The 15,834-nt window shown below is 36.1% G+C and overlaps 1 protein-coding gene across 6 annotated transcripts in view; it reads right to left on the bottom strand.

Annotated features, from left to right (window-relative positions):
• The window catches only part of LOC146462300 (uncharacterized), a 41,502-nt gene that overhangs the window by 13,907 nt on the left and 11,761 nt on the right, over positions 1–15,834 (bottom strand). For 3 of the 6 annotated variants that reach the window (XM_085085922.1, XM_085085919.1, XM_085085921.1), the window contains exons 5-10: positions 15,109–15,135; positions 14,688–14,731; positions 14,433–14,486; positions 13,574–13,636; positions 11,733–11,751; positions 7,440–8,843 (exon numbers count right to left, since the gene is read on the bottom strand). In XM_085085922.1, the coding sequence (XP_084942048.1) occupies positions 7,762–8,843; positions 11,733–11,751; positions 13,574–13,636; positions 14,433–14,486; positions 14,688–14,731; positions 15,109–15,135 (1,289 nt within the window). In that variant the 3' untranslated portion in view covers positions 7,440–7,761. Of the gene's footprint in view, positions 1–900; positions 1,035–7,439; positions 8,844–11,732; positions 11,752–13,573; positions 13,637–14,432; positions 14,487–14,687; positions 14,732–15,108; positions 15,136–15,834 lie in introns of those variants that run through there. The other 3 variants (XM_085085924.1, XM_085085925.1, XM_085085923.1) reach the window with 2 other exon arrangements.

The raw sequence follows: 15,834 nt of genomic DNA, 5'->3' as shown, positions 1-15,834 counted from the left end.
TAATTCCAAAGGTGCTGTGTTTTCATTATTTTCCTATCAAACTATATTGTCGATTGTAAAGAAATAAAATGGTGTGCTTGTTTTCTTGTTTTTTCCCGTACTGAAATTATGGCATAAAATTTCTGCTTTCAAGATGTTTTCTCAGTTGTTTTCCTTTACTTCAAACGGGGTAAAAATAAAAATCCTAAAAAATAAGTTTAAAATCAATTGCAAGAGTCTTTTTGTGGATAAATGTTGACATGGTTCTCCGATCAACAGGATGGGAAGCTGTTTGGAGTTTAAGTGCACCAAAAATTCAAAATTTAACTTCTTTAATCGCCTCCGGATCAAAAACTATTCACTTAATTGCAGGTCAAATTACTCAGCAAAATGGATTGACCGATAAAAGAAGCAACACTGCCCACCGTCAATTGTGGACGCCGAAAGATTTGTTTTGGTAATTTTCTGTTCAAAGGGCCGGCGTTAATCGCCTAAGAAAGTCGAATTTTATTGTGACGAAAACCTACTGTTTCCTTTAGTCAAATTTCATCTCAGCCTTTCCGTCGTAATACACATAAGAAAAATGACTTATTTTTCTTTTTAAAAAGCCAACAGCCGCCTGTAATTTTGGAGGGATGGATTCCATTCCCTTAAATTTATACGGGTAAAGTTTGCCACGAATCAAAAGAGAAGTTAAACTCCGAACAGATGAACTCAGATATATTTGTCAGCGCGCATTTTGATATTTAAAACACTCGTGTCAAACGCCAGAACCAGATTTTGGTCACCAGAGAACGGAATATGTCGTTGGGCGCTGCCCATCCCAAAATTTCCTTCCAATAAAAACGAGTGTTATTCTGATTAAATGAAATCGCACATAAAACGAAAATGCTGTGAAACCAGAAGCCGAGGTGAACTCACCTTGCCATTCGCTTTCTTCTGAGAACCTGCCAAGCAACCCAGGATGTAGATCAAACTGAGTACAAATAACAGACGAAGCATGTTTCACCGTTGCTTCGTCAACGAGAAGATTGAGGAAACTCACAACAGAGATAAAGTAATTAAAAAAAAGCGCTGATGACTGTTTGAGTAAAACATCCGCTCCATACATGCAAACTAATTTCGTTGAATCAAACAAGAAAAAACGACTCCGGTATGTGACGTAGTGTCAGTTGTTATGACAATTCGGCTTCTGAAAAACAGTCATATAAACTCCACGTCAAAAAAAAAAATAATAATAATAATAATAATAATAATAATAATAATATTAATAATAATAATAATAACTATAATAATAATAATAACAAATAACAGCTAGATCATCCTTTGAAGAAGCTGCAACGTCTCCTTCTTCTATTGACCACTCTAGCTCCACTTTTTATCCGTGATGCCTTAAATTACAAAATCAATAACTGGCCCTGCTGGCTCAGCGCAAAAGAAAATACTTAACAATTATTGGACGAGGTTGAGCAAATTATCGTGATTTGTTAGAGGCGAGCAGATCAATTATTTCCCGATAATTGATCTGCGAGACACTGACAAATCACGATATTTTGCGATAACCGAGTTCAATAATTGTTTTATCATTCGGTCACCGAGTTTGTTTTTCAACTAAAGATGTCAAATCACTCTCTGGCAGCCAGGGAAGCGATCTGCCATTTTCGCACAAGAACGTGGTTTCAATTACGCATAAGCAGAATATAATTTGCAGCAAAACACAGTTGGCATGAGCAGACCATTATTTGTGTGCAGTTATTTGCAGGTCACGTTGTTTGCTCTCGGCCAATGAAAAGGAAGGAAAAAATACATCGAATGATAATACGTGATGTTTTGAGCACCATTTGACTTATTTTTGTTTCGCTTGACTAGCCATTCGCGAGCCGCGGCGACCCGAGCCACGACACAACAGAACATAAGAGTGATTCTACGGTTGGAAATGATCACAGGTTTAATTAATTAGTCTTTCCGTTTGAATTTTCTGACGTACGGCTTTATTTTATATCTGAATATGGCTGAAGTTTTAAATAGCAAAGTGGGGTATTAACTAGCTGACAGTACACGAAAATCTTTGATCATCGGAGCTTTTCGAACTGGTTTTCATTTCTCAAATTGAATTTTAAAACCAACCGTGAAACTTGTTTATGCATCGAACGCTCTCAGGCCTGTCTCAGTTTATAGCGAAGAAGATTAATTCCATAAATAGAATAATAAGAAATTACTTCCGCAAATTACTAAAGATTATTTATAAATCAAACTCGTTAGTTACATCTGATAGCTTTTAAATGGAAAACGGTGATCGTAATAAGGTTATATTTAATTGCTTCAAACACAGATACTGATAGAGCTGGCGGGAATATGCCTCAGTTTGTTGTGCAGCGAAAATAAGCCCGTCATGGATCCGTAATTGGCCCTGAAGTTTGAATTCAAAATCATTGCCGATCAATGTCTGAACAAAGTACATTAATTTGTGTGCGCCTACATTTATGCTGATCGTAGAAGTCAGGAGATGAGCTACATTGTCAGTTCACAGAAATATTAAACAACTGTAGTAATTTAAACTGAAGGTAACTTCGGCTGAGCGCGTGAACTCTTCGTATGGTAACGTGTCCTGCCGCTGGAAATAAATCACAAATCATCCAATCCAAGGCCATGCTTTGTAAATAGCCAACTGGTTTGTTTCCCATCAGTTGTCATTTTTAACAAAATGTTATGTTCAGTTTGTATATATACTGATTTATTTCATAGACTGTTATAGTGTCCCCATAAAAAGTCATTTATTTAGTGTCCCCATTAAGTCATTTATTTTCTTTATTTTTTTATTTATTTATACAGGCGTTATTAAACGTTATTTGTAAACCAGGTACTACTGGGTGCCCGAAGTTAGCATAGTGCAAGAAGAAGGAACGATAGCTGTTCTTGAGCTACGTACCGTTTCCTATATTTTTAGAAAAAACACTCCTTTAATATTTTTCCTTTTTTTTTTTTGTCTCCGGAAAAATTCACAAAAAACTAACATGGTGACGCTGCCTCCATATGATTTTGACAAAGAGATCTCCTGTAAACATTGGTTTTCACTTTTATGTTTTGTGATTAGAAGATATCTTGTCAGATTTGGATTTTCGTTTGTAGACTAATTACACTTTTAGCGAATAATTGTTTTGTCAAATTTCACTAAATTCTAGCAGGCTGTTCCTAAGGAAAAAACCCATTTGTACCTCAACACCCAGTCACAATTTTTTGGTGAAATACGCATGCGTAGCTTTTAAATTTTTTTTTTTTTTTCACAGCAAAGATGAAAAGTATGCAAAAAGGCTTAGCTCTTCGATGACACGCTTTCTTTGTTTGGTGATAACAAAAAAGGGTCCACAATCGAGAAACTGAGTTATTTTAAGAACAAACTCAACTTTGTAATCCATTTGATATAAAATGAGGAATCACTTTATCGACGCCGTATTTGCTTACCACAACCGCAGCGCGCGCTTAACGCGTCATTAACTGAATCTGTAAAGCGCGCGCAAACTTAGTTCAGATGAACGTTTTCAATGATATTTTTTTTAGCCTGAAGACGCTGTTACACTACGCAATTTTTCTTGCAACTTGTCTCTCAATTTCGTTGCGCCGTTGTGACACAAATTGCACGGATCGTTGCCTAATGTAACATGCCCGAAATGAACATACCTCGCAACGTTTTTGTTGCAGCCACCGTTGCACGAAGTAGAACCGACTTCTACTTCTCGCAACGATTGCGGCAATAACAAAATTGCGAGACATGTTCATTTCAGGGCATGTTACACTAGGCAATGATTCGTGCAACTTGTGTCCCAACAAAATTGCGAGACCAGTTGCAAGAAGATTTGTCCAGTGTAACAGCGCCTTTAGGCCTTTTTTTGTTGTTGTTGTTGTTGTTGTTTTTTTTTTTTTTACTAAGAGCACCCTCAAGAGGTAGTTTTAATAGTGCAATTACTATTTTCTTCGTTCATTTTTCACCATGTAAACTTTTGCACGGAAAAGGCAAAACAAAATAAAATAGAGTCGTTTTGCGTTAGAATGAAAAGGTCAGAATTGTTTTGCACTATTCCCATCTATGTACTTATTTTCTTTAAGAAAACATACAACGCGAATTTCCCGTCCCGTATCCCGTATCGCCTATTTTCATGACGCAACACGGTTACTTAATTGTTTCATACAAATGATTTTCTGCTTATTGACAATAGCAGCAATCGTATATATGATGTCATAAAATCCAAAATGGCGGGAAATTTAAAAGCGAAGGCTATTTAACAATTATTCCATGAGCGCGCGTTGGATATGAGATGGTAAATAGCCAACGAGGCGCGAAGCGCCGAGTTGGCTATAACTAATCTCATATCCAACAAGCACGAATGGAATAATTGTTTTATTAAATTCTCCGCGTTTGGACATTGCTGTTGAAATTTACCGAATTTTTATATTTAAGAAAAAATTTCTTTCAAATTTAAACGACCGGATGTTGAGGCAACCTCCGACCAAAGCGCGCGAAACCTAATGATCACATGACACGCGCAGCGCTTTGCAAACGGAGTTGAATGAAAAATCGAAGGCGAAGAAAACCTGACACAGTCGGACATCTAAAATTCAAAAAACGTTTAAATGTACGAATTATAACCTTTCTGAGGCTAGCATTCAAGTGCTTTTGAAGTTCCAGCTCATCGAGAAGCGTAATAGTTGTGCACATTTGAGCAAATGTTCTACTGTGTAGTGCCGAGCGAAGGAAGAGATCAGGGCAAGGACGGCTTTTATCATGCTGAACTGAATTCCTCGCGGACGATTTAAAACACTTCAGGCACGTCCAAGTGTACGAGGTACAACCTCACTGAGACAAGCATTCAGTGCAAGTTTTTAAACTTCAAGCTTATTTGAGAAGCGTCAGAGCTGTGCACGTTAGTGCAAATGTTTTGCTGAGTGGTGCCGAGCGACGGAAACGAACATTATGGCCGCCGCCCGTACGGATTTCATAGATGAACCATCTGAAGTCCTCGTAAATTCGTAAAAACATAAAGGCAGGCATGAAGCTCTTCCTGAGAAATTTCTTCGATTGGCTTTAACCCCTTACCGCGAGGATTTGCAAGCCATCCTGAAATTTTTGAAGGTAACCGATTGTTATTGTTGTTGTTTTGTGATCTAACAAAATCGTAAAATCTTGCAATTTTGAAGATTTTAAAGGAAACTTCAGAGATACGTACCATTAAATAGTGTCATACCGAACTTTGTGGCTTTTATTGTTGTTATATTGAGATGGCATTGTTTGGTATTTCTTTCTTTTCCTTTTTTTTCTACATTTTTCCGAAGAAACTTTTGCTTCCCGCCGGAAAAAAAATTAGCTTAGTGACACCTGGGGCTTTCGTTTTCCATATAAGGTCAAACTACGGTATATGAGCTGATAACCGAGATTTAGTGAACCAATCAGAACGCTAGAAATGCAATATCCGAGGCTGAGAATTTAATAATATCATATCTAATTCTTGGCACTTTTGGATTTCATTTTTAGTGCTCAACTAAAATGTAGAATTTTGACATTATTTCCAACAATCTTAACGTCAATTTGTTGTCAAGCAGAATCAAGTTCCCTTTAAGTTTTTTTTTTTTTTTTCACTCTTTTTCTCCACAGTTTGTGCCTTATCTCCTGCATGCTTCTTCTCAAACAAGCTTTCTACAAACTTTTCGATGTTATTTTCTTGTTTGTACTATTTAGACTATTTCCAGCCCTATTAATGGTATTTGGTGAAATTTTAGACACAGCAATTTGATCCACAACGGCAAGTTAGGCCCCCAAAAACATTTTACATTGCCTAGCGAGTAGGGCGCCGGACTTGTTATCCGGACGTTCTGGATTGAAATCCTCACAACATAACAACGTTAAATTTGATCTTAATTTTCCAGTTAACTGCACGTGGACCAGCAGCTAAGAGAAAAACCGCTCAAAACTGTGTTTGGAAGCTCTGAGAAGCCTTGGAAACACAACAAAACACACCGGGTAAGCTTTTTTAGACGTGACTGTAATTTGTGTGGGTTTTCAAGGGAATATTGTTGTCTCACTTTCTATCGAATTGTGGCGCCATACAAACTCTTCTATTAGGCTTTGGTGACTCGTTGTTTTAACTTCTTTAAACATCAACGACAGGCAAAAGCAAGCACGTTTTCAACCTGGACACGTTTCAACTATTATTCCCTGGAGAAATAATTCTCAAATTAAATGCATTCGTGTAACCTATCTAAATCCCTGCGGCATGGCTTTTAAAAGCCGTTAATAAACACGTGTTTCCTGCATTATCAAGTCTGAAATACTCTACTGTGCCTCGTGCTTTAGACTAGGTGAACCACTCCTGCTTGTTTATTAAACGCCACGTCGAACCATTTCCTGTTATCCCTCTTGCTTGTTTTGTTAAAAGGCAATCTAAAGTCGAAATTTGGTAATGGCATAGGACCGGAATTTTCCGCCCTTCAAAATCGTCAAAATTAAAAAGTAAGAAAACATAGCGATTGTTTAAAGATAAAACGTCTATCATTTCCTCACTTTTTATGCCAAAAAGTAGTCCAGTGAAGATCATCCTGTTTCGAAAATAGTTGACTCCACACCGGTGTGCCAAATCCTGAAGTTTAAAGTACAACAGTAATAGCTGTCCCTTCTACACGAGAATCCCCTCAGAGAAAAGATACCGCTTTCTGCAGTGTATAACAACAGTGAAATCGTTGCTTAAGTTTGACTTACGTTTGGTCTTTCTAAAATGTTGTATCTTATCATTGCCGATCACATGATAACAAAATTGGGGTCACCGAGATCACCTTTGAGTTATAACCACTAAAGGCTAAACTTACGGGTCTTTTTAACAGGTTATACTGTTGCCCTTTAGCTTCTAAACAAATATATATTCATTTTTTTAACATCCTTGTCAAACGGATGGTGAGTTATCGAAAATATGTTTTGAAACTAAAGAGACATGTTGTAATTGCGCCTACTGTTGTTTCCCTCTCGATTAGGGATTTGGGAGTGTTGGTTTTTGTGGAGGGAGGAAAACCAGGGAACCCGGAGAAAAATCCTCGGAGCATGGAAGAGAAACAACCACAAACTCAACCCACATATGACGTCAGCACCGAAAGTGCTCTCACCACTACGCCATCCCTGCTCCCCAGAGAGAGAAAGCCATCAAACAGTTATGCCGCTCAAGAATGCTATATTGTTTCAAAATGCCTCAAACTAGCGGTTATCCTCTTTCTTTTTAAAAATCATATGGGACCAAAATCTTTCAAACAGCGTAACATTTAGCAATGGATCTTTGGTTGATCAACAAAGTTGATAACTAAAGGCAAATTGGCCACCGTAAGGAGATTCGTTTCTACTTCCCACCGACGCAGCACCACAGTTCCTTAAGAAACTAACCCCTTATCTATTTAAAATATAGTAAGTCAATTCAGTCAATTACTTTATAAGTCAAGCACAATTTTATTGTTATATAACCTTATAACGTTAAACATTAAAATATGAAGAAGCCACAAATGTTATATAATAACTGTAAGAATCGCGAGACATTTTGACAGCCAAGAACTCAAAGTGGCTAGAGGCTTAAACTTCTGGTTTGCCCCCACTCTGCTATATATTTTAACGCCTTTTTACTCTAATGTCCCTGAAAACCCACAATTTAACATTAAAACGCTAAGTTTGAAAATTGAAGCTTTGTTTACTTCCCTCGCTTAATTTTATATTTCCCGTTTTGTGCTTGCGGTTGGATTATGGTGGCTGCAATATTACTCCCACTTATACAGGGCACTGTTTGCGTTGAATTTTCCATCTTTACTAGAACGATTTGCCACTGCCAAGTAAGTATGACCTTTGTACTCAAATGCCGTCATATCCCACCCTCCGTTTGTTGGGATTTCTTGGTACTTAATGAACCGCGCTCCAGAGGCCTGGTACACAACTGACTGTGTGTATGGTTTCTTGCTGGAAAAGTAGGCATTGGCCACACCCAGGTACGTTTGACCGCTGATCACAAATGGATACAAGGTACGTGCTTCAAGAGTAGGAATGGACTGGAACAGATGGAACATGTTGCCATCCCACTTGTAAAGGAATGAGTTGGTTTTGTGGCTGCTTCCAGAATAGGAATTGGCAAAGGCAAGGAAAGTGTGACCATTGATCTTAAAGGACTTCACATCGTCTGCTCCATACGTTTGAAGAGACTGAAATTTAACAAAATGTCGTCCTGACCACTTGAATACAGTGGACTGAACAGAATTCTTTTGTTGGGAGCTGTACTGGTTTGCAAAAGCGATAAAAGTGTCATTGTTTACAACAAACGAATCACACCCTGCAGCACCTTCAGTTGCTATCTCCTGAAACTTGTTGAACTTGCCGCTGCTCCATTTGTAGATTACTGACTTTAGGGAATGGGTACTATCATCAAAGTAGTTTGTCACTGTGAGGTACTTTTCACCGTTTATCGTAAAAAATTTGAAGTGGCTTCCTCCTTTTGTAGAAAGTTTCTGGAACACCACAAAGAGCTTTCCATTCCACTGGTAAACAACCGAGTCCAACTGGTAAGTTCCGTCTTTAAAGTTTGTCACTGCGATGAAATGTTTATTAGCGATTGAAAAGTATTTAATGTCATTTGCTCCTCTAGTGTACAGGTTTTGGTACAAATTAAATCTTCCAGTTGATCCATCCATCTTGTAGATCGTGGAACTTGTCTTGTGCTTTTTAATGTCGCCATAATTGTTGGCAAAAGCAAGAAACAGAATTCCATCAATGGTAAAGTGTTCCACGGACTCAGCTCCTTCGGTTGGGAAATCTTGAACTTTCTCGAACAAGTGAAACCCATTGAGGTATTCTTTGTTAAGATAAAATAAACAATAGAACAATGTGAAATTAGGTCAAGAGAAAGATATTTTTTCTCTGATTGTTGTTAGCGCAATTATTTTGCTTGACAGGGTGAAGAGAAAAACAATAGGATCTCGCTAATGGCACACTTATGGAACCTCCTCGAATGATATATTGGTATAAGACCTAGAGGGTGCTTCTAAAGTTCGTGCCCTTTTTCCACCAGAATATACCTAGCCTAAGTTTTGCGTTCTAAAATTTTAATTCTAATTTTGGATACTTTCAATTTTTACAAGTAAGGCGTTATAAATGTCTTGCCAAAATGTGCTGCGACCGACCGTGTTTCTGTTTTTCCCGCCATTTTTCATGTTCTCAGTAGTAGTCTTGCATTCGTGAAAGATGAATACACGTTTAAAAAACACTTACAAACGAGCGTAAACATAAAAACGATAGGATCTCGCTAATGGCACACTTACGGAACCTCCTCGAATAACATGTTAGTGTAAATAAGACCTAGAGGGTGTTTCAAACGTTCGCGCCCTTTTTCCACAATATATCTAGCCTACGTTTTGCAGTCTAAAATTTTAATTCTAATTTTGGATACTTTTATTTTTTATTATAAGTTAAGGCGTTATAACTTTCTTGTCAAAATGTGCTGCAACCACACGTGTATCTCTGTTTCCCGCCATTTAATTTTAATGTTCTCAATAGTCGTCTTGTTTCGTTGAATGATGAAATCAAGTTCAAAAAAGGATATAAATTCAAGGAACCTTAAAATTATTAGAGAGAAGTGAGCGTTGGGTAAAAAAAAGTGGCCAGGTCTTATCGATTTTGAAGACAAACTACCAAAACACTTATCGCAAAAGAGAAATAGGAACGAGGTTACTTTACTAGAAATATTGCCAAACGGCTATTGAGGTAAGGACTGGCTAGTTCTATGAAAGCAGTTTGGTGATCGACATATCGACAATAAAGGATGGAAACCTTAGAGTATCAGCCACTTCACCGGATCGTGGTGTGCAAGTACCGCTCTAGCGCGCGCTGTTTTTACAAAACCCCCCTAAATCCCACAGTTTTGAAAGCTTAGTAATTCTAGAATATGGCTTATTCCCTTGAAGGCCCTCAGCTTTGAATGCCTTTTAGAAATCAGCCATTTTTCCTAGAGTTCTCTGTCCTTATAAATCGAGTTCCACGCCTACCAAATCAGACGTGGTGTTAGGTTGTTCACACAATCGCCTTAAAAACCGTGTCTCAGATTTTTGGTGCGTTTTTTTATCGTTTTACAAGCGGGTAAAGTTGTGAATATGAAATAATTCGCCCTGTCCGTGAAAACTCGGCCATTACTTCGAAACAAGGCAAATATTCTAATTCGAAAACATGGTTTTGTATTTTATCTATCTTACATCATTTTGGCCAAATTTCAGCCGTTGCTGACTTGGAGCGCAAAATATACGCGTGATTCGCCAGAAGTTTTATTTTAAGAAAATGCAAATATTAAAATTTAACCATTAATGAGTTAAGCGACACCTAGGCGTGAAGCGCGTTTCCCTCAGGGAGAGACCAACTTTTCTTGGCAATGGTACTATGACAGGTAAGATGAAACAGATAAATTTTCGTGGAAGTGTTCGTTCAGAGGAGGCCGCTTTACGCGCAAGGGAATTTTTAAATGGCAAACAATTGACCAAGGTTAGAAATCACCGATTTGATCGTTTTGTGGATTTCACCCATTTAGCTCGCTTATTAAATAACTTGGCTACTGCTACTTCAATGGTGGTGACAGCACTTGTGATGACAGCACTTGTCAGCGGTACTGATTAATTATAATTAACGTGAAAAATCTTTAGCTCCTCATAACTTTGTGCACACAAAAATATATATTTATTGCTGGGGTTTTTTGCAAAGTAAAGCCTCAAAAAAGACCTATCGGCCATGTAAAATTCCCAAATCTTATAGAATGGGCCATTTTCCCCTGCCTGATACCTTTAAGGCATCCACTAGGACAAACATTAACATCCAATTCTAACATGATAAGGAAGTGAAGCCTTTAATTAGTCGCCAATCCACTGCAGAAGATCCACTAAGAAGAAAGGTGTTTATCTTCACACAGGTGGTGCCGCAGCTCACACAGCCAATCAAGGCCACTAACCCAGATCTCAATCCAGAAGAAAATCTCTGGAGCATTATTAACGAGATTACATACCAGACACAGAGATTTTGTTCCGAAAGCAATGGCAGAACTAAAAACACGACTTTGCCAGGCATCGAAAAAAGTTCCATCGGTAAGCTTGCAGGAAGTGGCCCATATTATACTGCTAAGCCTTTAAAATGTCACAAGAAAAAGAACACCATGCAGACCGCTGCTATTATTTTTAGAAACAGTGTAGACATTGGTTACTAGCTTGCAAAATGGTCATAGATGAACTTTTAAAACACCCTGTAATCGAATTAAATATGGCGTTTGAAGAAATAAGTACTTGTCCTGTAAGTATGATTTCATCTGTAATCTCAATAAAATGAAACAAAAAAATCCTGAAAATCAGTATGCTCCTGAGGGTTGATTTCATACTTCTGTTATTTACCTGGGATTGGCATTGCATGGTCACACTGTCTGCTTTCCAAACTTATCAAAAGATACAGAACAACTAATAATGCTCGTTATTAAAGGCTCCGCCATTTTTGATGCCATCGAAATTATTGATATTGCATGGTGAAGCGAAATCGTATTGCTTTACTGTAAGTTGTGTTCCTGAAAATATGTTTTATTATCTTTAGTAGTTTCACAGTGATTTCGTTCGTTTCGACATGATCCGAATAAAATGTAATAGCCAAACTCTCGCAAATAAACAAAAACAAAGGTGTGGCTGACTAGGGCCCTTTAAACCATACAAAAACAGCTTACCTGAGGATCCAGGGCACGACTAAAAGATAAACACAACAGGTGTTATGTTATCTTAAGAAATTCAAAATAGAAAAGGGGCTATTACAATAAATAAATAAATAAATAAATAAATAAATAAATTGATAAATATCCCCTTTATTTGCCACATTGCAGAATCAACTGAATTAAAGGGCTATAAATTTACAATCAATAAATAATTAAACTACTACTACTATAGGAACAATAACAATATCTTAAATAACTATTCACATATTCACATATTTATTAGCCGCCTTCTGTGCGGAGTACCACAAGGTTCAATTCTTGGCCCCTTACTTTTTGTACTATTTTTCAACGATTTAAATAAAGTATCCAAACTTATTGATCTGATGCTGTTTGCAGATGATACAAATCTATTTCTATCTCATAAGTACCCAAACGTTTTAGTTAATACTTCACACTGGTTTAAAGAAAAATTTATAGGCTCTCTCTAAACTTTCAAAAAGAGCAACTTCACGTTATTTAAACCAAGACAGAAAAGGAAAGTTCTTAACTTGCAAGTCTACATAAATGAGCAGGAAATCGACAAATTAAAGAGACAACTTCTTAAGGTGTCTTCCTTAACAAAAATTTGTCTCCGAAGGCTCATTTCTCATATAGCAAACAAAATTTCAATCGATTGGAATAATCTATAAATCAAGTTCTTTGCAAAATCTTTCTTCCCATAATGGGCCTCAAGACAATTTTCAGACAATTCCCTGTATGCTATCAAAAACGTAAGTACTTTAATTTTTTTAGATAAAGACATTCGTAACTCGGAAGCTCTGGGCAACAATTTTCTTGGTGTTCTCGAGTTCATCCTGTGCTATTAGTTTTATAAAAGAAGTCTTACGCAATCATGAAAAAGAAGCCGGCAAGTATACGTTAGATCAGATTGTAATTTAAGTGGCTAAAAAGGCTATATAAAAGATGAAGCAAAGGTCTCACAACGGAATATTTAGGAGTTGGTCATATTTAATACACTATGAATATTTCGGCTGGGCACTACCACCCTTCCAGGAAAACTTAAAGGAGTCTTCTTCTTCTTTTTTTGTGAAATGGTGATACAACAATTTGGAAGAGAGATCCTGCTTTTATTATTATTATTATTATTATTATTATTATTATTATTATTATTATTATTATTATTATTATTATTATTATTATTATTATTATTATTATTATTATATTATTATAACTTGGATTAGAACATTGCTTTCTTTTGAGATTTTAAGGTCGGTACACACATTCTCCAGGAGGAGAGAAGAGGCTCCAGGACACTTTTCCACAAAATTCCACAAGGGGATTTCATCGATGACTGTTGTCTAAACGCTGGCCAAGCGTGTGTCCGTTGATTTTCTGTGAATTGTATTTTTTGGAATTGGAACTTTTAACTTGTAAATAGTTTGGAATATGTTGATAAAGATGTTGTTTTTTATTATTTTTATTATTATTATTATGACATTTGTTTTTTCTTTTAAAAAATTTGTGCCTGAAAATTAGTCTCGAAATCGAAATGAATTGTAAATAGGTTTTAATAGTTCTTTTTTCAACTTTTAACTTGTAAATAACAATTTGCTTAATAAAGAGATTATTTTATTATTTTATATCTAAAATTATTATTATTATTGTTATTATTATTATTATTATTATTATTATTATTATTTTTATTATTATTATTTTTATTATTATTATTATTATTATTATTATTATTATTATTATTTTTATTTTATCTTTATTAATTTATTTATTTATTTATTGCTAAATGAAATTGTCAAGACACGAAAGATCGAACTATTCCGGTGAAAGAAAGTGGTGCAAACCTGAGAGTTGCAGGTTCCCGGCATGCCTTTTGGTCCTGGTGCTCCCCGTTCTCCTTTCTGCCCCTACGGAATAAAAACAGTGCATCTATTCCAAAGTTCGAAATAAATTGAGCGAGATGGTTGGTCAAGTCCTACTTTATTTGGTTCTTTACTGGTTGGATTATTTCTTGTCTAACGCACCAGTCCTTTGTTTGCCCTGTATTTTTTGTTTGATTGGTTGTTTGCTCGTTTTGTTTGTGTGTTTCTTTAGCGTTCTCTCTTTAACTTATTCCATGTCTCTAAATCAGCGCATAAATAACATGAATAATTCTTGCTCCGCCGTGGCAAACAAATTCAAAACATATACTCAAATACATCCATCATATAACCCCAAGTTACAAAATAGCATAAATCTTCTAGCGTTCTATGACGCGGTGGTGTGACCTATTTATATTATTATTCAATAAAAAAAATGATTCTATCTTAGTTGTTAAGTTTTGAACGACTTTTAGATTTGCACTAAAGCAATTAAAGTGAGTTCGATTGACCCTATTCCGGAATAGGAAAACATACAGTTATTTCTAGAATCCCTCATAAGAGGTTTTTGGAGTCACTGGAATACAAAATGGCGTTTAAATTGTGGTGTATTAGTGGAAGTTTGCAAAACTGTCTTTCCAAATAAATTTAATAACAGAATTCTAACAGCTATTCTGCTTATTCTCATTCCGGAATACAGTCAGTCTAACGCAACCTTTGGTTATTCGCTCTCGATTTGTATGGCGTGATAATTCATTTGGGCTTCGCCCTCATTAACTATCACGCGATAGAAATCTCGAGCTCATAATCTAATTGTTAAAGAGTAGCAATATAATATGCTTACCTGCTTTGTACTATTGTTGACCTCTTTTATGATGGCTGGTTCTCCTTTCTCTCCCTTAAACAGGAATATTATGGTTCTTGTTAATTATTTTTAGACTGCCTTTATGACCAGATTTAGCAAGCCAAACGAGAGCAACAAAAGTGACACTTTTATAAACAATGGACACGCCTTCTTATATTATACACGCATATTGTAGCAGTTTTGGAAATGAGCTTTTGGCTTACGAATAATAGGCGACTTATCAGAGTGACCAACCTTTGGACCTTGTTTTCCATCGCGTCCGTCACGGCCATCTTTCCCTTGATTAAAATATTGTACATTAAAGAAAAGGAATCAACAGGTCAGAAAATTTAACAAAAGTTAACTATTTACAGTTTTAGAGTTGTTCCAAAAATATGTACCAGTAAACTAAACTATAGTTGTCTGTCATATTAGGCTATACGGAATAAGACATTGTCAAAACATGAAGGGAAACACGCGCTGCCCCACCTTCTCCTCTCTCATTTACTAAATGATGTACGTTCTTACTGTGGCTCACCTAACTTATGTACAAAACGAACAAACTGACTTTCAAAGATAGGTGTTATGCGTTATGTAAATATTAAGTGAGAGTTCCTGTATCTGTAATAAAATTTTCTTAATTCAGTGAAAACAGTTTACACTAACAACAATTTACCGTTCTGCCCATCGCGCCCGTTATTTCCTGTTCAAGACAAGAAAAAATTATCTCTAAATAAGATTACTTGCACGCAGTTTCTGTAAGACCTTTGAATAATCTGTAGTTACGTCAATAGTTATATTCTATTAAAGATCCATGGACATTAAAACACGACGACTCAATTAAGCAATCCAGTGGCTAACCCTTATATACCCCTATGAAGTTAAATGTAAATCTACTTTGTCGACAGATAAAAGTCTACTAATGTAGCATACTTACTTTACTAAGTAAATCAGTTAAAATAGTGAAAAGAACTTATTTTCCACTATAAAGTGAACTTTATCCTGGTCGTCACAGGCATGCATGTAATAATAATAATAATAATAATAATAATAATAGTAATAATAATAAATAAATGATAAAAACTTTTTTCTGTATCAATATAATATAGGGGTGTCCTACTAAGTAGGAACACCTATTTAAGGATATAAAAAAAAATATAAAAAACTAACAAGATATAGACATACTCAATCACAAAAGAAATTTTAAGAATTGCACAGTACGCAATTTTCGCAGTCATTGGTAAAAATGTTGAAATGTGGCAACAAAGATATACATTGGTCCCTAGCAGGAATGACCCTAAAACATTTCCATCAATCTCTTCTTCCCGTTCCTTCGACCCCTCCCCCTTTCCTGTCGTTATTTGTTTTCCTTTGGTTTGTTTTTTCACAGGTAGTTTTTTTT

This window comes from Pavona decussata, unplaced genomic scaffold (assembly GCF_977016875.1).
Source record: "Pavona decussata unplaced genomic scaffold, jaPavDecu1.1 SCAFFOLD_190, whole genome shotgun sequence".
Lineage (NCBI taxonomy): Eukaryota > Metazoa > Cnidaria > Anthozoa > Scleractinia > Agariciidae > Pavona > Pavona decussata.
Note: the sequence above shows the minus strand (reverse complement) of the source record. Positions and strands in the feature narration are given on the sequence as shown.